This window comes from Mercenaria mercenaria, chromosome 2, assembly GCF_021730395.1.
Source record: "Mercenaria mercenaria strain notata chromosome 2, MADL_Memer_1, whole genome shotgun sequence".
Lineage (NCBI taxonomy): Eukaryota > Metazoa > Mollusca > Bivalvia > Venerida > Veneridae > Mercenaria > Mercenaria mercenaria.
This window is the reverse complement of record NC_069362.1, coordinates 2071094-2097855: the sequence shown is the minus strand read 5'-3', so window position 1 is coordinate 2097855 and position 26762 is coordinate 2071094. Positions and strand designations below refer to the sequence as shown.

Sequence of the window (26762 nt, the reverse complement as noted above, 5' to 3'; positions counted from 1 at the left end):
TTAGTTGTAGTAATTCAAATGCAGTTGTTTAATGTCACTGTTGATACAGATGTTCATTACAACTGTTATCATTTATGAAAAAAAAACGAAAAATAACTTTCAAAATGCAAGAACGACTAACACATTCAAGAAAATATCAAGGGACGAGGAAAGGGTTTGAAACCAGGCTTGTTGATGCTAACAAATAAATCCTTCATATATACCAGTTGATCTGTCTGAGAACTTATTCGCTTTTTGGTTATCTAGGTGTAAAATTATAACACATTTCTCCAAAATAGAACAAGTCCCTTTAGCTTTATTCCAATAATGTTATATTATCGTAATTGAAAGTTTGTTGCTTCATTGTTGACTTGCTTCAAACGCAGTGAAAACATCACTATGTCTATTAAATACAGAAATCTAGGAATTAAAAAAACAACTCAAATGTAATATTGCATGTATATATATCTTCCGCCTATACAACAAATGAAACTGTTTCTTTTTAAAATATACACAATTCGCAAAATAATAAAGAAAATGCAACGGTGTTTGATGTTAATTCCATCTGCTAGGATTTCTGTAATCATTTAAAGAAGTGAAATAATTTTCGAAATCGACAAAAAAAAAATGAGGAAGTTATGAGCATTTAAATATTTGATCAAAATGGTGGCCATTTTGTTTCCATGGCAACACAAAACAAAATGGCGGATTTCTTAAATTTCTAGACACATATTTGGATTGTATTTACTGATTTCTGTAAAATAATTTCTCTACTTTTTTCCAGCTATAATGAAAGAAATTACCATGTTTTACATCTTACATTAAAAAACGTATAAAATTAATCTGTTAAAAAGGTTATTTGCTAAAAAAAGAATTCGGCAGTGTGTAAGTGACGTCGTAAACACACAAAATATGACTGCTTCCATGATCAAACTGCCATATCTTTTTCAATAGTGGTCCGAAATTAAAAATTCATTCAGCGTTATGAAAGGCTTGAGCATGGCTTTCATATGAACTTAACTTTTTGTCAGGCTTTCTTGTCCTTTAAGCTAAATTATGCTTCACCGACTTAGAATACGGCAAAAGCAAAATAGCTGATACATTTGAAACAGCAGACGTAACATTGGCCTAAGGAAAGGAACAGTTTTATCGCCGACCAGCTGCATGAGCTATGAGAAAATGACGACCATTCTAGGGAATAAGTACACATTTGGCCGATAAACCAATGTGGAAATTCACTGTAAATAACATCCGGGACAATCGCTTACAGGGATTATTGGCAGATCCTGTCTAGGCTAATGGTGCTTCTCTAAAGTTATACCATTTGGAAGACACAAATTCAAACGCTCTAATCATCTTTGATAATACTATTCTTTCCTTTTTTATACAATGTTTGATGATGAATTTTTTCCCTTTTTGATACAGTGTTTGATAATTTTTTTACGCCCGAAGGGACGTATTGTGATATGACGCTGGTGTCCGTCCGTCCGTCCGTTAGCAATTTCGTGTCCGCTCTATAACTCTTGAACCCCTTGAAGGATTTCAGAGACACTTGGCTTAAATGTTCACCACATCGAGACGACGTGCAGAGCGCATGTTTCGGATGGCTTGCTTCAAGGTCAAGGTCACACTTAGGGGTCAAAGGTCATATGACTTTGTTTCGTGTCCGCTCTGTAACTCTTGAACCACTTGAAGGATTTTAAAGAAACTTGGCACAAATGTTCACCACATTTAGACGACGTGCAAAGCGCATGTTTCGGATGGCTCGCTTCAAGGTCAAGGTCAAACTTAGGGGTCAAACGTCATATGACTTTTTTTCGTGTGTATATTGCACTGCACTGCATTGCGGTGCTCTTGTTTTTATTTGGCAGATCCTTTTTTGTTCACTTACAATAATTTATATTTAATTACTTCCCTTTTATGATACTATAAAAAACTTATTTTGTAACTTTTTATTATTGGTCATAGGGAAAAACCGAGACTACTTTTGGTACAACATGGATGGTACCTCCAATTTTTAGGTGTATTTTGACATAAATATACCTGGTAAGGATTTTTGTGGACTTATATTTTTTTTTCTGTCGACTTAGAATTTTTTTTAAGTTCTTCCTGTCCTTTGGGCTTCAACAGTTAAGTTCTTGAAATTTTGCTCCCAGCCTCCTCTGATATAACCCTTCGGACGTATATTGCCCCGCTTTGCGGAGCTCTTGTTTTCCTTTTTGATACAGTGTTTGATAATACTTTTTTCCCTTTTTGATACAGACTTCGATAATACTTTTTTTTCCTTTTTGATAAAGTGTTTGATAATACATTTTTTTTTCCTTTTTGATACAGTGTTTGATAATACATTTTCCCCTTTTTGATACAGTGTTTGATAATGCATTTTTTCCTTTTTGATACAGTGTTTGATAATACATTCTTTTCCCTTTTTGATACAGTGTTTGATAATAATTTTTTCGTTTTTGATACAGTGTTTGATAATACATCTTTTCCGTTTTTGATACATTGATATAAATTGAATTCGGTCGTTTTAAACACATCGCATATTTGGACTTATTTCTAAGATATAATTGGCACTAAAGTAGCACATTATGAAATATCGAGTACTAAATTTCTGTATGCCGAACCTGAAAACTTACACATTGCATGACCGCTTACAATTTAGTATATTTTTGTGACATATTTATCCGTAATGCATCTGAAGTACTTCTTAATTTAGTAGTACACCGACGTGTTCAATAAAATTGAATAGGAGTTAAGTGTAATCTCAGCCGTTGGATTTAATACAAAATAAACAGTATTTCTTAAATGTCGGTTTCCCTGTCAGTTGAATGTCTAAAGCCAGAGTTATCTGTCTGAACGTATGACATTGACTACAATAAATAGACATCAGTTATGTCTAACGAGGTTAATCTGTCTGAACGTATGACATTATCTAATAAAATAATAAGACATCAGTTGAATTTCTAAAGCCAGAGGTTAATCTTGTCTGAACGGTATGACATTATCTGGACATAACAATAAATAAGACATCGTACCTCCGCTAATTCACCAATCTATATTACATGTATATATCAGGTAACGAGTGGTAACGTTATGATTCCGGTAAACAAGCTTGATTAACGTTTGTATATCCGACAACACGTGAGTAAACGTTTTGTACGAACAACGTATAAACTTATGTATATCCGACAACACGTGAGTTAAACGTTATATGTATATCCGACAACACGTGAGTTAAACGTTATTGTATATCCGGTAACAAGCGTGAGATAAACGTTATATGTATATCCGGTAACAAGCATGAGTTAAACGTTATATGTATATCCGGTAACAAACGTATGTTTAATGTTCAATTTAGGAATACAGTAAACAGAAAATTTCATAGGATACGGTTAATGTTTTTAGAGAAAATTTATATTTATATATAGAAATAATGTTTTATTAAATTATATGTAAGTGCGTGTCTGTGCGTGTGTTTGTATATGTAGGAGTGTGTGCCAGTCGATGATATTTCCCGGTCTTTGTACCATGGACAATTTTGTTTTATTCCAATATCAAAACTAAATCTTAAAAGCAGAATAGTTTTAAAATGAAACGATTTAGGTGTATGTCTATTTATCCAAGGCGGATAAAAAATACAACGCTGTTTCAGTCAAATTGAAGCAATCTTAAGATCACTTATTTTGAATAGAAGAATTTAAAACAGCTAGACATCATGCTGTCCTCTAAGAAACAAATAGCTTTATTAGTATCCACCTACAGGATGTATGGTGAAACTACAATTGTAATCTGTTTTAATGCTTAGTTTGGTCAATAAAAATACGTTGATGCCTGCTGTAAGTAACATAAGTGGCAGTCGCTTATAGAAAATTATTGCCATGGTTTAGTAAATAAGTCGAAAATATACTCTAAGTATTTCTAGAGCAGCACAAAACATCTGTTTAAAGATCTTTTGCACTCATTTGCTTTACGTTGCACTCTAAAAGATTATATCTACACACATGCTAGTGCTTTTTGACAATACCAATGTTTATTTTATAATTTGTTGTGTTCAATTAAAGGAGTTCCGTTAGAAGTCCATGTCCGACTGACTACAGTCGTGTCTGACATGTTTGATTTTCGTTTATTAATTGTTATGACCAAACACGATAAAAGTACTAAGTTTTACAGAATATACAACTGAGCCATGCCATGAGAAAACCAACATAGTGCGTTTGCGACCAGCATGGATCCAGACCAGCCTTCGCATCCGCGCGTAGTCTGGTCTGGATCCCTGTTGTTCGCTCATGGTTTCTCTAATAGGCTTTGAAAGCGAACAGCATGGATCCTCCTGTGCAGATGGGCAGGCTGGTCTGGATCCATGCTGGTCGCAAACGCACTATGTTGGATTTCTCATGGCGCGGCTCAGTTTGATTTGAAACATGCAGGTACGAAGAATGTTTATGAAAAGGTTTAATGTACAATGTACCAGTCTGTATTTAAGTGCTGATGAGTTATAAAGCATTTCTGCATTCTTACATTAATATGCTACCGCATTATATCTTTTCAAAATACAAAGAACCTTTTTACTATTTTATGGAGCAGATATGTTAAAACACGCCTTATAACGATTTTTGTCAAGAGTGTTCTTCTTGATTCATTGTATCAAATGTTTGTTCAAGAATACAGATTCAGTATAATGAGATTTCATATCTTAGATCGTCTAACCCGGCAATCGAATTTGACCATGTATCAATACATCTGTCAAGGAACGATCTGTTCGTCGAAAAAGTAGCTCCTACATTTCTTCATCGTAATTTGATCCTAAATTACATTTTTCCTAATATAATTTTATTATATGTTTCTCTCCTAATGCCTTCTTTGGACAATTAAGTTTAACCCATATCTTTCACAATATTATCCAGGGTGTTCTTCTAGATAATCACATGAAGTCTTTTTTAAAAGATCTGTATTTCAAAATGACCGATTCCCATTGGTGAGCATTCTTATGCTACAACTAGTATCCTTCCTAGATCGTCTAAACTGACAATCAAATTGGACCATTTAATAAAAGATTTGTCAAGGAACAATCTGTTTATCTTAACCTAATCGTCTGTATAGCATGCGTTCGTCATTGTAGAGCTTAGTAATTCCTTCACGGAAAAAACATATGAGCCGCACCATGAGAAAACCAACAGTGGCTTTGCGACCAGCATGGATCCAGACCAGCCTGCGCATCCGCCCATCTGGTCAGGATCCATGCTGTTCGCTAAAGTTTTTCTCTAATTGCAATAGGCTTTGAAAGCGAACAGCATGGATCCTGACCAGACTGCGCAGGCTGGTCTGGATCCATGCTGGTCGCAAAGCCACAATGATGGTTTTCTCATGGCGCGGCTAATATAAAAACAAAGCCAAATATCAAACAGGGAATGCCACGTACCAAAATCTCAGCCTCCCCAAAATGAAACTTACAGCACGCAGACGTGCACACCACAAACACACACACAAAGCCAACACACGAGGACAAAACGAACAAACAAAGGAACACATACACAAAGCCTACACAAGAGGATAAAACGAACAAACAAAGGAACACAGTGGGGCACCGCCTTGGAACGGTCAGTGGCAAAAACACCACTGGGGAGCTTAAACCGGTTTATGGTGCGCACCCAACCTCACTCTTACCCCCACCATGTTCCAAAGACACGGGACAGTGTAAATAAAAGTAATCCTCTCGAGGTGAATTTCTAACACAATAGCATACGATTGCCTCTCTTCTGATTTCGATTTCAATTTCTCCTCATCTCTAGAAATATACGGCGTAATACCATACTAGAAAGGATTTGTCAGCAGAAAATGTTTAGCTGTGCGCTTAATATGCTGAGTGTGTCTTTATTCAAGCGAAACAATTCAAAATAATTTATAGCCAGGACTTATAAGTTGCCCTGTAAATGACTGTAACTTTCATTTGAACCTAACTTCGTCGGTCACCAAATCACGTGATTATTGCCATACGATGCCCATAATGAACTGCGGGCATAGGTCACATTGGCATTTGCGTCACGTGAAAAGACGGTTGGATGGTTTAGAAACATTAATACAGGATAAGGTCTTCACATGACTTACAATATCGCCAAAACAGCACGGTTTTTACAATAGTGTGAATATTAGCATCGGTATTAATATTTATTTCTGTGTGTATTTTAAGAAATTATTAGTTTACTTGAAAATACAATGCTCTTGCCTAAAACGCTTCCTTTTACTGGACAACACGTTCAATCTCGTTACCGTATGCTTTATGTTTCTGTTTGTTTTAGCCTAGAAGATGTAAAACGACTTTGTTCAATTTTATTTCAATCATGAAAAAAACCGTTAGACAAATTTTCTTTAAAATTGGAAGAACTAAACCAATAAAGAAACAGTGAAAACTGAACGAATGCAATTTCTCTTTTCTCACTGCCTGTCGATTTTGGTCTGTAATTGCATTACCTCATCAAATATGCATGAACGAAAAGGTCACAAAACATTTCTTTCAATTAAATAGATACATAGTGGGGGTATGTTTGCCAGCTAAAACGAATAGCGTAATACTTGTATTAACCTTTTTATGCGACTTGTGTCTAATATTAGATGTAATACGTATGCCTTTGTTTCAAACGAACAGCTGGATTTCAGAATTTCGTAAAATGCAATGCGTGTGTCCAAGAATCTGCTCTTCTTTCGATGTGAATGGTACTGTATCGCTATTGAATTTCTTTAGAAGTATATAGCTAGAGTTTTATCAGTTTCTTATAATTAATTTAAGGTCTCTATCGTTTTTGCGATAATTTTAGATGATTTGAAATTAGTTCTATGTCACTTTAACATTAAAATAATGAAAAACAGTGTTTTTGTTTGTTATTTTATTCTAATTATTATTATTGTTGTTGTTGTTGATGATGTTATTATTATCATTATTATTATTATTATTATCATCATCATCATCATCATTTGAAATTAAGGTTTGTTTTGGCTTCTGTCGCTGACCATTTAGGACGATGACCCACTGTGTTTCAAATTCATCACGGAACAGATTTTCAAGTAATACGTCTGTATATAGAGGCAAAGTAGTACTTCAAGATGTAATCATACTACCAGGCTTCAGATTTTCATTTTGTTGGCGCCATATGCTGAAATTCTGTTTGAATAACCAAATTTAGCAGCCTTTTGACATTTGCAAAACTAAGAATCAATATATCACCAAGTCGTTAATCATACCAGTCCAATTTTGTTCTAATACGAGAAAATTGCACCGCCAGGAAAATGAATTTCTCTCATAAACAAAAAAAAAAATACATTCCGAACAAATTTAATGTCTGGAATCTATTTTCATCCTTATATTTAAAGTATGTCTTGTCTTCAACCTTATCTTATAATCTTTATAACGAACTATAAAATGTAATGAAGATAAAGTTCTATAAATTAAAGTAAATGACCCATAGTGACATTCCGAATGTTCTGTGCGATTTTGTATTCTGGCCTGTTATTTTCGGTATTCTTCGTTGGACACAGTTGCTCATGCGAACAATGGTTTTAGTGACAAGCGGAAAATGCCGAAATCATATTCGGAGTAATCGCAGTCCAACGAAATTTATTTATTGTCATTACAGGTTTGCTATATAATTTACTGTGCTACAATTGACTGTTACTTAAGATACTAAAGGTTAAGCAGCAACTGTTAACAGTTACAAAAAAAAGAGAGAATATTTTCAAAAGTAACAATTCAGATACCTTTAAAACATGAACTAGCTTTAAAATCCAATTCTAATATGCAATAAAAGTCCAAATCCTGTCCTGGTTAAATTAAAACCCAATCAGTAATTATTTCTTGACTCACTAAATTAAGCAACAATGAAAACAGTTCATACATTTATTACCACGAATCACTTCCAATATATTTAATATCAAATGATAATTATCGTAATATTGTGGAGATATATGGCCGCTATATGGTTCACTGAGTTCCCAACGGTGGCTACAGTTGAACCGATTTGAAAATCCTACCAGTCTGGAAGTTCGGGCCCGCCTGTCTTAAATAGAAGTACCTGCCTAATACTGGTGCTATAATATATTAATAATATATTAACGTTATCATTACGAAAACAGTCAGCACTATATTTTGTTAGCAACTGTACGACACTCCAAAGCACTAAACGCAAAGCAACACCATTTCAACGGTTTCAGAAAAACCTGCATACGGACACGTGCATTTCAACCACTACTGCATACAGTGACACGTGCATTTCGACCCCTACTGAATACGGACACGTGCATTTCGACCACTACTGCATACAGACACGTGAATTTCGACCCCTACTGAATACGGACACGTGCATTTCGACCACTACTGCATACAGACACGTGCATTTCAGACACGTGCATTTCAACAACTACTTGAAGCAAACATAACTCCAAAATAGTAATCATGTAGCCAAAAATTTAGGGGGTACACAGGATACGCCAAGTACTATGACTATGCGAGCGAAATCCCTAGCCCCTAAATCGCGTTTTAATGAATTTGAATTTTGAAAAGCACCAGTTATAATTTACTTTTTGTAAATGATAATGTTACACACTATTTGGTAATCTAATTGCAACCAATGTATGCACGTATGCATTCGATATTAAGAGAATAAGGCAGATTCTGTGTATATACTTAACGATCTCTCACCCTAGGTATCCAGTAACTTAGGACTTTCGTAGTGAGAGGTGCAGTAAGTGGAAGGACCGAACTCCCAGACCGCTAGAATTTCCGCCACAATAAATTTACATACATGAAATTTATCCGCCAAATTCTAGCCCATATAATTAATTAAGCCGTCCCTTAGAGAATCTAAAAACATTTCCAACCCGACTTCTGATAAATGTATCCCATCTCCCCGATAAAACCCCGCGGTTGCAAAATCAATTTGTGTCTCTAATGTTCTACCCTGGGATCTTGCCGTTACGGCTTTACGGCCAAAAATGTCATACCAGATAACTATGTATCAGGGAAACACTCATACAAATACTTTATTTCCTTGTTAATAACTCGTCTAAGTTTATATAAACTCCAAGTGCCTAAATCGTTCCCACCTAAATGGAGTACAATTGCTTTCGGTGGAGTACAGAATAGTCTTTCTCTCTGTATTACATGGTGGAAATCCTGCCACTTCATTCCCCGAATAGTGAGCCACCTAACCGTCCTGTCACCAGGAAGCCTCAAGTTCTCCCGACCCCTTTGCTTGGCCCTTTCACCTGCCCAGTGTATGATGGAATCTCCAATCATCCATACATCTGCCGAGAATACAATGTAAAACCATTATTATATGTTATTTGAAGTGTTTAATTCCGAATTTTTTGGTTGGATGTCTGTTCAAGGAATCTATCGGAAATGGCGATGACGTCACAATGCAAACGTCATATTCGCTAGACTCGGCAATTTCCGTAAAATGATCTTACGGTTATGGTCAAGGGGAGATAATAACTCTACACGCCTTCCACGAAACAGCTAAGCCCATCTGGATAACAACCCTTGTTCGCAAAATAATATTCGTTATTGGCATATACGCCATAACGATAATTATTCCAAATTCCTCGTAAAATCCAAACTGAATTTAGTATATCCAAAGAATATAGATCCTCTCTTTAAATATAGAATCTAAATCTGCACAGTTGATATCAGTCCACTAAATGTTAAATCTTCAAACTGTAAATCTTTCGTTATTAAGAAATACAAGAAAGTCTTCCAATTAGATCCTACTTGGGTTCTGCCCTGTCCTCAGACAGCTTCCTATCAAAAGCATCTTCCAGCACTTTCATTTATTACCAAGAATAAAAGGACGATTTAGGAAAAATCCAGAATAACCTAGACTTTAAACTAATGTAAACACCATCTTTATCAGTATTTGTTCATAGAACCTTCTTGAAAACCGTATAATTTTAATAACTTATTGACATACATTTGGTCACAAAGCTAGCACAGGCTTTACAGTAAACAAAACACTGAGTCCTCAATAAAAAATGATAAAGTGAACACAATGGGGAATGATAAGTACGAACATGTACATATCAACTGCCAATTGGTGATTTTATTGCAAATTTCCAATGATAAAATAACGAAATTATTCACCAGAAATCTAAAAGTTTACAACCAGCAGCGTATCTTGAACGCGTATATTGAATTCCTTCGGACATAAACTGTTTTGTTTTTGCAAGAAGTTTAACTGCGGTAGAGCGCAAGACGAAGCCAGTGCCATGTATATCTTCATTCAATGTGTTATATTTAACCTAAATTTTCATAAGATTTGATAAAGATTGTCTTTTGCAACGCATTGGTAAAATGTTGTTTGATATAAACGTCCACCAGATGAACGCGTCGTTTCTCAAAATATACCAAATTGTTTTTCAAATCGTCTTCGCATTTAACAAAAATTCTGATACAGTTAGTATCAATATGCTTGTCAAAAAAAATGAGAGACACTTTACAGCCGCTCCGTGGTACTTAAAGATTGTTCTATGAAATTATTGTGTAACGCTTTACTAAGAATATAGAGTCGATTATTTAAAAAGGTTCACAGCATATAAGAAAAAAATGGCCAATTCATGCGCTTTACAATTTAGGAAAATAAGTTCACTAAGGTATAAGCTATGTAAACTGTACGTAATTTATCTTACTTACATTTTCTATCAAAATTAATATACAGCTATTGTTCTATGAAATTATTGTGTAACGCTTTACTAAGAATATAGAGTTTGGGCCTAGTAGAACTGGTGATTTTATTACCAAAAGCGTATATTTATCTTTTCCCTCTTCTGTGTAGTGTTCATCTTTGATCGCTTTTTTATTTGTATTTCAAAGCGGAAAGTTTATAATACTATCAAAACTTATTATCCAACCCTTTGCCCTTCGATGTTGATGTTAACGAATGACTTCATTGTTATGACTTAATATCAAATAGCAATGAAATAGATTTTACTTAACCTTTAGCCTGCTGGCGGCGATTGGTTTTACTTTTGTGACCAGTGCAAGATCAGCCTGCACATCCGTAGTCTGCATTATTCGCATCAGTTAATAACTTTTTGTGAACATCTCTTCGAATAATAAATGGTATTGCTTAACTTAATGTAACATTTCTAACAAAGAATTCTAATTGAAACCTTCAAAATCTAACGGTTGGCTGCCAAAGCATGAAAACATCTATTGGATTCCATACACGAGTATGAAACTTTTTCTCAACAGCCTATATGTCATGTCCATGCTCTCTACAATATAAAAATCAATATTTGTAAGTTATAAATTATGGGCTCCACCTGTTGAATCAAATAATTATTGACAAGAACTGATCGTCAACATTAACCTGTCTAATTTAACGATGATCGATTTCAAATGAAGGACCGTTTGCCTTTATTAATTGCAATGTCCTGTGAATTGAACCCTTTTGAATAGTTCATAGCAATTCATTATTATTAAGTTCATTTTTTTGTTTGTTTATCGAACTTTTTGTTCTGCACGCAAGATAAGAAATGCATCTTTTCGGTGCCAAGAAACCTCACATTATATTAGACAAAAACAGTAGTGAGATTGATATAAAACGGAAGTTCACGAAAACATATTCAATCAGGTGTATGATAAAACCTTCAATCCGGTTTTGTTGTTTTTCAGAATTGTACTGGGATGGATTAAGGGTTTCTTCATTTTATATATATCTAGAATAAGTACACATATGAGACAAACATTGTTACTTCTTTCAAAGAAATTAATTGATCTGAAATAACGTTAATACTGCTTACGGAATCTCCATAGTCACAACTCAGTATGAGTTCATATTTTCAGTATTTTCTCTTCAATTGCACTAAAGTCTTAATTATCATCAACATATAAGCATATGATGGTCTATAGTACATACGCCACTTGTAAAATGTTTGAATCCCGTTTAGACTGAAAGTTTATTCCAAAATATTGAAATCTTACGCGCAGTAAAACTCCATTATAACACATAATTATTACAAAGACAAAACGTCGTTCTGTTTTAAGTACAATATGTATACTACAAACTTTTACGTTATTTTTGTCAAAATTGTTCCTGGTTATTGCATTAGACACAAAAAGCCTACCCCATGTAGATTTTATCTAAAATGTTGTTTGTACATGCATTACTGACCACAACTAGCTAGATAAACCAATACACAATGTCTTATAATATCACCTGTTTATATATGTGTAAATTATGTGTGAACAGATAAAACAAATTGGATAAATTGATTGGATGTTTGTGTATTATTCAGTAACCAAGTTAAATTCAAAATAATTCCTAAAGACTTTGTTCTTCACGGTCTGCTTTATAATTGGCTGTAATTATTTTTACATGTATTGAATATATATTGAGTTTGACTGCACGTAAAATTGCAAAATTTTGTCATATTGGTCAGAGAAAAATATTAAATAAAGGCATAATACATGTAGTGAAATCTTTTTACTTGCATATTTTCACATATATTTAGAACATAATTATGACAGACAAAATTATTGACTTTTTGTTACCACTTTTATTTTCATGAAAATTTGCATGTAAAATTTTGAATAAAATGACCGCCACTATGGCGATGCCTTAATGTCATATTGTTCAAGCGTTGCATTAGTGTCTCAACTCGGCGTTAAGGGAACTACATTCAATGTTATTATACGTCGTGATTTTACTACAGTTGCGTTCCAATAATTTTTGCTTTTAATTTTATTGTAATTGTTTGCCATTCTTTTGGTGTATTTAGATGAAAATATCTGTTAAGCGTTAGCTATGAAATAAATAGAATTGTTGAAAACTATACTTTTCGGTCTAAAAACCCAAACAATTTGAATGTTAGTTGTCGCGTATGGTATTGAAAGTGGATTGTTTCTGTCAACTAATGTAAACTTTAGAAATGTAAAAGATACAGATATTCCTTACAAAATGTTAATTAACACAAATGACCATATTAGACATAAACATTTATCATCCAACATATTTTTATATTTTATAATTATGCGCCATTGAAATCTGTTTGTGAAAGCCCTTACATTGATACTAATACTACATAAAGATCTGTCAAAATATCTTTTGGAATCACAGAACACAACAAAGCAAAATAATAGATCAGTTTGACTGAGTCTGTCCATGATATGTAATAAAATGTGTAGCACCATATTGACCCCTAGCATAAAGCATAAATAATACAGATACATTAAATGGACCCCAAAACAGCAAAGTAGTATATCTTAGCCCAGGTACGGGAGAATTTATACGGTCAAAATCTGTTGTTGTGATTTAATAAAAATCAGTAAGAAGATTCTTTGGAAGCCATGAGCAAAACCAAGCAAATTATAGCAGACTTGATTTGACTGACTTTATTCACGAGTGGTAATGTAATGTGGAACACCCCTTACGCTCTTAAGCGAAATTCCATTAAATGACTGTACGAGCGATTCCAAAGGACCATACAAATATAATAGACCAAATTATAGATACTACGGAATTAAACGCATTGGTTATATCAAGGGCAATTTTTTAAGTAAGTACATGTAGTAAATATTTTCTGCAGAATCCAAGTTAATACTTTCTAAATCGAGAAGAACATATTATTAGTCTACATATTTATTGGTTAATACATATTTATTGACTGTTACAATTTGACATCTTCGTAAAGTACTTTTGTTATAATACATAAAAGTATCGATTGCATCCATATGCTTAGTATAGTACATGATGGGCGTGTTTTTGTCCGTGAGGTGTGAGGGGTGTTGCTATTTTATTAACTGTCATGAACAGACCTAATCTAACTTGTATTGTTAACTATTACGTTGCTTTATTGCCTTCTATGCTTTTAAGTGATCTTCCAGCAGATTTTTATCTATTTTATTTTACATTTTGATTATGCACACATCCAATGATACACTGCTTTAGGGTAAGGTTTGAGCTGATGCATATTTAGAATTCTTGCGGCTTTGCATTGGTGGTTAGTTGTTTATTTTGGAACGAAATAAAAATAAACTGTACTGTTCCTACGTCTTATTCAGATATAAAAAAGTGAAATATATTCTGTTATATCAAAAGTTGTTGCATTTTTATTTTCAGATGGATATGAACAACTGTATCCACACGACTTTTCAGCGGAAGGTATCCTTATTAAAAACCTTTTGACTAGTTATGAGCAGCGTGGCGGTAAATATGGCAGACCGGTAACCAATCATACCCACGCCGTTCCTGTCTGGTTCATGCTACAGCTTATTCAAATTGTCGACCTAGATGAGAAAAACCAAGTCCTAAAACTCAACTTGTGGACAAATTATGTAATTGTTTCCTCATTTAGAATTTAAATCTAATTAGTGACTATGTTGGTATTTCACTGAGATTGTTTCATTCAAATAAGGTATGAAAGAGAAAATTATGAACACAAGCAATTTATGTGACATCATTAATAATGTTGCATCTTCTTTATTTTACAGTTAAACAAAATTCTAGGAAAAACTGAAAGTTCACATTTTGTTGTCGTTGTTTTAATTCAAACGAAAATCTTTTAAACTTATGATTATCGAAATAAAACAATCTGGAACTGTTTAGAAATTCAGAAGTATTCTTAAGTTAATTAAACGCAGCTAAATGTACCGTGAAATATATAATTTATCTTTTAATGTGTATACTTTTTCATTTTTATAAAACCTTAGGTTTGTTCGTTTACACTGTAGAATAATTTTAAAATTCTCATTCGCGATATTATCAAACATGATAAACCAGCGTTAAGGTAGTTCTGTACGTTCGAATCAATATATTTTACAATGTAGAATTTGACTTCACCGTGATTTTGAAAAAGAATCAGAATATACTTTAAAAAATCGGTAGCTAAAATGGATAGGGACCATGGGGACGTGTGCTTGATTTTTTTTGTTAGACTGATTTGAAAGATTTCGCACTCGCACAAGTTTTCATAATGGGTGTCAATTGAAAAGTCACAATTTTGATAACTTTTCACGCATAGAATTTTTTCCTACAGTGTATATTTTAACGAAACTTTTCAGAAATTTAGCCTTTAACTTGATGAAATAAGTTGTACTAGTATCTGTCCATATAATTTTTAGATATTTTCCTATAATTAAAGAGATCCATACATTTTAACCTGATTTTAAGAGTTTATTTTGAATTATTGAACGTGTCAGATGTTTTGGTATCATTTTTTTTTATAACGATAGTTATGTTGCTGTTGTAATGTACTTACTCACGGGTTGCCATTATTCATAAACTGTTTTTCAATTTAGGCTTTATTCTCCGATATCCGGATAAATGACGTCACACCTTTACTTCCTGTTAATCAATCGTGCAGAACTACCTTAAACGGGACCGCCTTATCAAATCAAGTCCGATAGCCATCAGAATGGCCATCTATTTTTTTCAAACATGTCTGCATCCGTTATAGATTTTAAATGAAACTGTATATACACTGGGTGAATAAAACTGCAACATCTGTATATTCGGAAGATATTTTTTCCTGTATCACGATGGTGAGTTTCTTGTACTGGTAGGAAGCATGGGAACCTCTTCGCGTAAAGTTAAACTAATGTGATCAGTGGATCGGCAAATGATATTTATTTTAATAAAACATTTATACACTTAATGTTTTCCTTGTATTTCAGAAATGGATAGACGAATTTTTACGATGGGATCCAGACGATTATCAGGGCGTCACAGAAATCCGTATTCCATCCAGTAAAATATGGACACCAGATATTAAACTTTACAATTAGTAAGTAGATAATAAGCAGTGAGCTATGCACCATTTTTGTGTCCTAACCCATCGTATGAAATATACACCTAGATACTACACCTCATTAATGATCCGTATTCCATTCGATGAAATATGGACACCAAAGATATATTAAACTTCATAATAAGTGAGAAAATATTTCCCAGCGAACTGCTCATAATTGTGTTATCCTATCATTTGAAAACTTGATACATGTAGCAAACATTACCATGAATACGTAATCATGTTCAAACTGTACATCACTTTTGTGTCTTAAGCTATCAAACAAAACATACAACTAGATAAAAAAAAACTTTGCTTTAAATAAATAAATAATAATTATAAAAAATGTCCCCCATTTTGTTGCTTGACGACACAGGATAATCTACAGTACCACTTTCTCTGAAGTCCTTATCTCTTTAATTAGCATTCCTCTAAAACAAAATGACAAAATGAAGCCGAACTCAATATATATTATGTTTTAATATTATCAAGATTGAGCTTGATTTTACATCAAAAGCATTACAGAGCGATTACACACTGTAAGTGGGAACGAAAAGGATTAACACTTCATACGGGTGTATATACATTCTCCGTTATTTCTACTTTATTTTATGGACATTTTCGTGGAAGATCCAGTATTTGTGAAAGAAGATGAAGAGTAAGTTATAAAAGTGCATGGGTTTTGTACAAGGAAGCTCTTAGGGTCCTTTAAAAATAAAAATAAAACTCAGCTCATTTTATAGCTTGTTTATTATTTCACATTTTTAATAGCATGAAAGTATATCAATATCAGTGCTGCAGAGAAGTTCGTTTTGAAGCATGTAGCGCGACAAAGCGACAAAATATTGGAGGTAAAAAGATATGCGCACTATCCATCCCTAGCATCGGCCTAGGCGGTTTTCTTTTATAGTAAAATTGAATGTATTCCAATACCATAAAGGATAAGAAAATATAACAAGATGAGTCTAATTATGGGGAGACATACGGCAATTAAAGACTAATGTTTTTGTGACCGTTGATAATCTAAACGATCTCTTACAAAGGGCATTTACTGATTTAATAGAATGAAACACCCGTGTCCTAGGATGTGCCATTACAACAAATTCAACCTTCAAAACAGACCATAAAACCCAAACCTATTTAAATAATCCACAACAATGATACGAAGCAAAATTCCTGATTGATACCGCCTGCGAACAGTCTTAAGCACAATGAAACATGGATTTAATATTTCATAGCAGTAAAGCAAGCTTACACTTGACCCCGTGAGCATTTGAAGTACTTAAAACAAATTCAAATAAGTGGATTGCTCAAGAATTAGCAACAACTCCTGTAAAATTTCACCTTCATGAATGTGCATGGGCGTAAGTACTTTCGGCCACATAAGATAGACAAGCTTACAGCCGTCACAAATCTAATTCTGAAACAAACAAAACACTTTAATACAAATAATAAGTCAATGTCTTTTTGGAGTAACTTAGCAAACCAAAAGCAACCCTTTTATGCTTGTGTAACTGCAAAATCAAAATTCGTTTTGAGAGATGAAGCAAACATTTGTAAATTTCATTTAAATGATACATAATATAAAAAATATTGATAAAGGTATCATAAAGTTTTCGCGTAATATAACTTGTTCAAATGCATGAAGAATGAAATACCGGAATTTAACATTTGTTTTAGCAGGAAATCATGCAACTCCGTTAAATGTAATTAAATAGAACGATACAGGTACCCAACCAACGAACGCAAAGTAAATGAGAAAGAAACTAACAGTCATGAAAAAAGCTACAACGATCTTTTTACATGTTGAATTTGTACGAATGTTTTAATGAGTGATGATGTGTTTTGAATAAAATATCTTTGTTTCTTCATAATATGTTACTGTATTGTTTTGGTGTTATGGATGTTACATCTGTCGTTATTCTTTCTCATTCTTCTTCTACAATGTCGTCTTAATTGTCATTTACCTGCTTTGAGAGCGTGTCTGATATTGGTAAACTTTCCTCTTTCGTTTTTTCAAACGTTCGTCTCTTTTTACTTTTGCTGTATATTCTGAAAGCCTCGAATTCTACCAGTAGGTAGTCATCCACACAAATGTTCCATGTTTGTATGTAATTAGATGTTAAACTGGTCAAAGTATATTTCCTGAGTTACCTTCAAAATTTACAATATACTGTGGTATCTTTTTTTTCAAAGTAGAGACAAAACAGAAAAGAAATATGTATCTTTGGAAAACGAGCTTGCATGAATTATTCTGCAAAAGGATGACTTTCTATTATTTTACTATTTGGCACTTACTTTTGGATTTTGTTACACAAATTATTTGTAATCTAAAATCACGTGGATATTTGAACACGCGTGAATACCAATATCATTCACCAGATATTAAGGAGAATATTTGCTCAAATTTAATTCCCTACAATTTCAGTGCTGACTTGAGAAAAGATGAAAAAAGAGATGCCCTATGTATTGTAAATTATGCAGGAAATATAACTTGGATACCTCAGGGAATCTACATGAGTACGTGCGATATTGATGTCACAACCTTTCCATTTGATAAGCAAACGTGTTCTTTAAAATTTGGATCTTGGACACATGACGGGACAAAATTAGATTTTATGTTTGACGGTCCAGAACGCATGAAAGCAGACGATTATTTTGTACCTAACAAAGCATGGAGTGTTGTAGACGTGCCAGCGAAAAGGAACACTTTTAAGTATGCATGTTGTCCGGAAGTGTACATTGATTTGACTTATACGATAGTGTTTAGAAGATCTGCTACATTCTACACATATATTTTGATCTTACCATGTGTTCTTTTGACGTCACTTACGCTGGTCTTGTACTGGATACCGCCAGAATCTCCCACAAAAATGGCACTTGGTAAGAGATGTTTCTGTTTATCTTTATAGTAATTATTTTATCTTTATCTTTACTAGTAATGATTTGTTTCAATCTTTAATCTTATGTTTTACTATTTTATCAGTATTAACACAGGTTTTCTACTGTTTTTGCAATATATTGTTATGCTCCTTCGGAGAAGAAAAAGCATATTGTTTTATTATATTTCTGGATGTGTGGGTCGGTCAAGATGTCTGCCGTAGATCTTTTTGTTACTGATCAATAAATTGCGGAATCTTTGGTCTATAATTGTCAAACTTTTTGGTATGATTTGTGTGATCACTGAAAGAGTCATTGTTTTTGGGGTCTGTCGATCAAATGTCTAGGTCACAGTAATTCAGTTCAATATGACATTGTGCTGTTTTAACGTAATTCAGTGGTTTCTAGATTTCACGCTAATATTCACTGCTGCAAGTCACTGTCGAGTTTCAACAAAGAGAAACAAATTGCCCCACATGATTTATTTTTATATGTTATTTGCAACATATCTGACTTTGAAGTATATTTTTAACCTGTTCTAAACCGCTGCATTCTTTCGTCAGTGTATAGAATATGTAATAGCAAGTCAGTGGATAAATTCCTCGCATGATGAACTTCTGTTCGGCAGACCCAATATATTATGTACAAGTTAAACACTGTCGTCAAGATTAAAATTCATATTTAGAACATGTGTAAATTTATAAACGACAGTCAAGCAGTTCCTCACTTTTCAGATTGAAGTAGAAACAAGCGTTAGAAAATAAAACATGAAGCCATCGTAAGAAAATAGGCGTTTTCATTTTTCAAGACCTAGACCAGAGTTGTTTTCTTAATATTGATATAAGGCATGAACATTCTAACGATATACCATTTCGTTGTTTTCCAGGTATGAGCATATTTATGGCTTTCTTCGTCTTGTTGCTTATGTTCGAAAGAAACATGCCACCAGCTTCAGAAAATGTACCCATACTAGGTAACCTGTTTAATGCTCTTTTGTTTCTTTGTGTAGGGACTTCATTCAGGCTTTTGTTTTGATGTTAAAAGAACATTCTCTCTGCATTTCATACATTGTATCTTGTCGTTAGTCGTTAATACTCCTGATTTATTAAAATTGAATCTAAAAAAGCTCAGTAGGGAGAGTGTTGGTCTACAGATCGTGGGGTCACGAGTTCGATCCCCGGGTGGGGCATATGTTCTCCGTGACGATTTGATAAAAGACATTGTGTCTGAAATCATTCGTCCTCCACCTCTGATAATTCATGTGGGGAAGTTGGCAGTTACTTGCGGAGAACAGGTTTGTACTGGTACAGAATCCAGGAACACTGGTTAGGTTAACTGCCCGCCGTTACATGACTGAAATACTGTTGAAAAACGGCAAACCAAAAAAAAGCCTTTGGCACGACACAGCACTGCTGTAAATGACGATGTGAGACGATGATGCTTCTTGTAATGAATGTTTATATTATAAAGCCTGTATTTATTTATCACAGGCCAAACTGGCACGTTATTAAATTTCTGTTCAAACACATGCAGTATAGCATTCCTATTGTGTCTGACGTATTAAATTCTTGTTACGCAGACACTCCATTTTATTAATTTGAAATACGAGGATGGTGCAAACGTATATGCAATAAAATTGAACATATATGTTCAACTCTTTGCTATAAAGTTTTCTAATGTAATTAACAGATTAGGTATTTACGAAAACACAATAGTCGGATCAGTATGAGCAATAGCATTGACGTTAATATAAATTTTATATTCTAATTACTGAATGTCTGCAAATATAGGATAGTATGGTATGGAGTAAAACATACTTAAAATAGCTTTTAAATGTCCTGTTGAATTAAGCTGGATTTATATTTACTTGCGACCTCAACTTCAAAACCGTTGAGCGTTTGCCAATATAAAATTGATTTGACCATATAGAATAAATGTCTGCACACACGTATGTGATCCTCAGCTCGATGCAGAGACTTTGTTAACAAGTTCAAATTCTTTTTTTCTTGATTGATTATAAAAATTTCTATCGTATATAGATTGAATATCCTTCCGCTAGGATACAATCTTTCTCATTTTATTGAACGTCTTATGGATACCTTGATTGTTTAAGATACTAAATCTGAGTAAAATATGTTTCAGTGCGACGTCATTCCCTAAGTGAATATCATGTGCAATATTTTCTTATGATAGCTACAACAGCAAATGAAAAGTCTGGTGTTTTTATGAATGAAAGAGTTTAATATTAAACGTTTCTTTCCTTCTATTTCATATCTTGTCTTTTGCTTTAACACATTTCGAACATTTCTTACATCACAACCTTATGACGCTATTACATGAAAACCAGCCAAATAATAAGTACTGAAATGTTTTATTTCCTTGTTGTATAGGCCTCCACCTCTGATTCATGTGGGGAAGTTGGCAGTTACTTGCGGAGAACAGGTTTGTACTGGTACAGAATCCAGGAAAACTGGTTAGGTTAACTGCCCGCCGTTAAATGACTGAAATACTGTTAAAAACGGCGTTAAACCCAAAACAAAACAAACAAATTGTTGTATAGGGGATAGATTTTGAATCCGGTCCATCTTGACGGGACAGTATTAGGATGGGATTTTTGTTTGAAAACAACTAAAACGACTGAAATGAGACATTTTAACTTTGCTTTCTATGTGAGCAATTTCAGTTGCACTAGTAAGCTGAGAACAAATATCGTTTTGACTGTTTGAAGGGATTTCATTTTCGACTTCCGAATCCTTCGTAGTTGACTTGTTTATAATTATGTTTTATAGTCTGTCAACTTGACTAATTTTTTGTTGAAATAATCATGAACTTTGTATATTTTTATAAGAAATAGAAATTTCGAAGTAACTTAAAACGTCCAATATGTTTTTGGATACCCTGTCCTATTTCTACGTGATTTCAGTAAGCTATAAATGCAGAATGTAACTTGAACGAAAAAAAAATCCGTTTTTAGAAGACTTGATCTTTCTGACGTGTTTTGACTAATTAAAAAGGAATGAACAAATCCAGCTAACCCAATCCAAATCCAAAATTAGTACATTAAAACAAATAGATTTAAACTGAATGAAAATGTTGACAAATCAGAGGTGGTGAGACAAAACGGATTCTTCTTTATTGTAAACGCAGGAAAAAATGAAACATTAAAGTCGCCTTAATAGCCATCCAGAGAGACCCTTTCTTAATGAAAGTTGTTTCCATTTTTGTGTAACTACCTAATGGTGTACCAGTATTGTGTATTTCACAGATCTTTCAGTCTCAGTTGTGAACATGAGAAACAGGCCACGGGTCGCTCAATAGCTTTTACAAAAAGTTTATCTTGTTTTACCAGCCGATAGTATGTAAAACTATGTCTCTGGTACTGAAGTTTAGTTTATATCAATGACGAAATTTTTTTTAAAAAAAATATGTTCAAAGAAACAAACTCTAAAATTAAAGTGTTTATTAGTACCAGATACCGTTGTAATTCAGTAAAGCTTGAAAATCATAAGATCTATTCATCTTTTATTTTCTTTCAGGTACTTACTACTGTCTGAATATGATTCTGATTACAACATCAACATTCCTCAATGTTTTTGTGGTTAATTTGTCATTTTATGGATCAAGAGCCCCGGTTCCAAAAGTTTTGAAAAAAGTAAGTGGCATATGTTTCACATAAGTAGAACTTCATCTATAGGGATATTAATACAGATCTTGTATTAATTGTACCTTCCGTAAAATTAAGCTGTAAATTCATCTAAAGACAGCAATAAAAATACACCGGCCTAAGCCGCTCTGCATGAAACAAAGGCGTTGAAAGGAGTCCATGATCGCAAATGAGATATACAATAACAAAGGGTTGAAGTACGAGGATACCTTCTAAGATCACAACAAGGTTCTTTCTGACTGCTTTTGTGACAGTTCTTATAAGTATAGAACGTGACCACAGTTTGAGTCAGTCAGTCAGTTTAAGAAATGTAATGAAATGAGCAACTCTATTCACACCCAAAGCACCAGAACAGGGAGTTCTATGAATACATGCTATAAAGGACCTCATGATCCCGAAGGACCAGAAAATATAAAACTTCTTTAACTACGGGATATGATTCATGACCATCACATGCCGTTGTAATAATTAATAAAACATGTTACAAAATTATTTAAAAATATAAAATGACACCAGGCGGTCATGTTTATACTGATTACACTAGGCTGCTTTAGCCGAATACGTGTTCTTCAAACAATTATTGAAATGTGTCCATATTACATGCAACAAAAAAATGGCGAGGTATTTGAACTGTATTATTATGGTTACGTGAAAAATGTTCTGGGCCTACCCAATCTGACTAAAGTACATATCCTATTACGCTACGCATAGGATCTGAGAACGACCTATTCATTGTCTGACGACCCTTTCGCTAGCCAATCAGAGCCTAACTTACAACATCTTGTAAATCTACCTGTAGCCTTGACTTTTGATATTTACAATTCTTATGTCATAATGTATCAGATAGCCGGTTAGCTCAGTCGGTAGGCCACTTGCTTTGTAAGCGAGGGGACCTGGGTTCGAGCCCTGGAATAACTGCACATTTTTCTTACTCTTTGACATTCGAACATGTCGTCTGATTGGATAAAATAAAAATAGCAATACTGGAAATCCAAAATATACAGAAGACGAATGTGAATGGGTCGTTCTCAGATCTTCGTTTAGAAGATCAAGTACTTTAGTCAGATTGGGGCCTACCGTATGTCTATATTTTGTGTATTTTATCTAGGTTATGTTCCAGTTCTTTGCAAAGATATTGTGCATGGATAACTTGGTACGACCATTCTTAGAAGCGGATAAAAAACGCCTTATACCGCCGGCTATTCCGGGATTTGGCCTAGCAAATGGCGGAGAAAATAAATGGCCAAAAAATTGGAAGGGATCCACAGACATTTTATTACAAAGAAAAGATGAGATCGAAGCGGACCCTCAGTTAGCGGAAATAGATCTTAAGCTAACTGAAGTAAGGGACTTTATTAACATTTATTCAGAAAGACTTGTAGAAAAAGACAGGAAGGAAAAAATTGCGAAGGAATGGAAAGCTGTTGGATTGATATTCGATAGGATATTTTTCTGGATTTTTCTCTTGACCATCTTCACTTCTTTAACTGTAGTGTTGTCTGTTATATTTATGAGTACCTGATATTGATCGGGTTAGTTGGTCTATGTGCTTTGTGTCACATAATTTACAAAATATTATTCAAACTTGTGCAGGAGAAAAGTCAATAAATCTAATACTGAATTTTTGTAATCGTGTGTAAGAACAGTTTCCCACATAAGGGAAATAAATGGTGCAAAATAATCAAAATATTTGAGGAGAGAACATCAACTGGAGACATTGTAAAGAATTACAGTGTCGAATAATTCTACCGTGAAATATTTCAAGATAGTGTTCACTAACTGTATACTGACTCTTTCTGACTAGCTTTCTATAAATAGCATTTCTTGTGTCTATGAATAGCTGTTCTTTGATTTAGCCATACCTTTGATCTATCGTTGTCACGTTTTTCCTTCGAAAACGGACGACGTGTCTTGGTCGTCTGTCGCTTTCACGTTCACTCTCACTGTAAAAATGCATTTTATAGTTTTATATCTTGTTACCAGTAAATGTGTCACTTTTCTTTTTCTCACTTTTATATAGATTACAGGAATGCATGTCTCATTAATTGATTAATTAATGGATGGTTTGTTGATATCAGTTTGTTTCATTCTTTTTATTAACAATCTGGCCACATGAATTCTGTTACTAGGCCTATCAGAAGGGTTTTGACTTACTGTGTGTGATGGTACAGAGGATAACTTATAAACTGAATGAAACAACATGTATTTCTACTTTATAAATGAAAATATTCAATTAACAACATTTTCCACGGGATTTTTAATTTATTTTTCATCTACTTTTAAACGGAATGTTCTATTTTATGTTATGATTATTATTTTTATTTCTTTTTTGCATTATTACGTTATATGTATTCAGCCATTTCCCTAAATATGGCCTGCAATTGGTTTGCTATTACTAATCGCTTTCCTAAACATATATAAATGAGCCGTGCCATGAGAAAACCAACATATTGGTTTTGCGACCACCATGGATCCAGACCAGCCTGCGCATCCGCACAGTCTGGTCAGGATCCATGCTGTTCGCTATCAAAGCCTATTGGAATAGAGAAACTATTAGCGAACAGCATGGATCCTGACCAGACTGCGCGGATGCGCAGACTGGCCTGGATCCATGCTGATTGCAAACCCACGGTTGGTTTTCTCATGGCGCGTCTCAAATGATGACCCTCTAAGTCTAATTCTGCCTACCCATGCGCGACTTATAGTATCCCCTTTTCTCTATCTTGAATACATCGTAGAAGACGGTAAACTTGCAATGTAATTGTTTTTCCATTGTAGAATTTAACTTTCAACTTTATTGAGCCTCATGTTGTAAAGTTCTTGAAGGACCACGATAACATGTAGGTATAAAGTTTTGAATATTTAGGTGTGACATTTAGTATCTAGACACAGCTAGCCCATCCCCGAAAAACAAAAGCCTCACAGATAATTGTGTAGGTGCCTTATGACATATTGTATTAAATTGGCTAATGTCCGATATGTGTTAATCTATGTTCTGCATCATGTTGTCCACTGTTCATGTACAAGGGCTCGTGTTCTCTTTCAGTACGTTTTTTCTGATACGATAACAATGCATTTTGCTGAAATAACACAGTAATATTGCTAAAATATCAATGTTTTGTTGCTAAAATTTCAGTGTCATATTGCTACAATATCCGTGTTCTGTTGTTGAAACTGAATGCGTTGTTATATAACCTTTTCTGGAATCTCAAATTATTTCGTATATACCCTGCTTAACTTGAAACGTATGTCAAACAACGATTAGTGTCTAATGTGGTTAAGTGTAAATTGTTACTCGAGTTTTTCGTACCAATTGAATGTAATATTATCTGAATTCGGAGCTTAACATTGAATAGATAAATAATTAATAAATATCGCGTTAAGGAACTCTAACTCTACATAAATGAAAAATAAAAGTTTATAGATCGAAATTGATAAAACGTAAGAATTTTAATATAGAATAAAATGTCCTTGCTAGATTAACAAATAAAAAAACCCATAATGATACGTTCATTTCATTTGAATACAATAAAAGTAGTAGCCATTTCATCAAACCTGCGATCTTTGGTGAATAAAAAATTAATTTAAGGTACATTGCACTTAAATGACGTTTTCATTTCAATTCAAACAAGTTATGTAAAACTTCACACAGACGTTACGGTGGTGAATGGTGCAGAGAAATTCAATGTGTTATGTATTTTATGACCCTTATCATAGTCTTCTTTCGTCTTGGTTTCAGACAAACAAAAATTAGCCCACCCGCTTAGCTCAATAGGGAAAGCGTAGATCTACGGATCGTGGGGTCGTGAGTTCGATCCCCGGGCGGGGCGTATGTTCTCTGTGACGATTTGATAAAAGACATTTTGTCTGAAATCATTCGTCCTCCACCTTTGGTTCATGTGGAGAAGTTGGCAGAGAACATGTTTGTACTTGTACAGAGTCCAGGAACACTGGTTAGGTTAACTGCTCGCCGTTACATAACTGAAATACTGTTGAAACACGGCGTTCAACCCAAAACAAACACACAAACAAATCAAACAAAAATCTGTGTTTACTACGGTGCCCCTAAAGTGACATGTTACACATTTTTTTTCCAATTAGGTAATGTGAGACTTTTTTTATTTCGTTTAAACGAAATAGTTATTTCGTTTAAACGAAATCATCTCGTTTAAACGAAATCATTTCGTTTAAACGAAATAAGTTATTTCGTTTAAACGAAATGATTTCGTTTAAACGAAATGATTATTTCGTTTAAACGAAATGATTATTTCGTTTAAACGAAATGATTTCGTTTAAACGAAATGATTTCGTTTAAACGAAATAAAAAAAAGTCTCACATTACGTAATTGGAAAAAATGTGTGTAACATGTCACTTTAGGGGCACCGTAGTTTACCCTGTATCTGGTACTTGAAGATGAGGACAAAGTAATTTTGTTTTTAATTCAAGCAGAAAAAGATATAA

General features: G+C 33.9%; 1 protein-coding gene across 4 annotated transcripts in view; it reads left to right on the top strand.

The window, feature by feature from the left end:
• LOC123563077 (neuronal acetylcholine receptor subunit alpha-10-like) overlaps positions 1–26762 on the top strand; it is a 242721-nt gene that overhangs the window by 183895 nt on the left and 32064 nt on the right. For 3 of the 4 annotated variants that reach the window (XM_053528339.1, XM_053528331.1, XM_053528336.1), the window contains 2 exons: positions 14091–14305; positions 15644–15753. In XM_053528339.1, the coding sequence (XP_053384314.1) occupies positions 14091–14305; positions 15644–15753 (325 nt within the window). Of the gene's footprint in view, positions 1–14090; positions 14306–15643; positions 15754–18184; positions 18640–19522; positions 19610–22172; positions 22289–23408; positions 26346–26762 lie in introns of those variants that run through there. The other variant, XM_045355655.2, reaches the window with a different exon arrangement.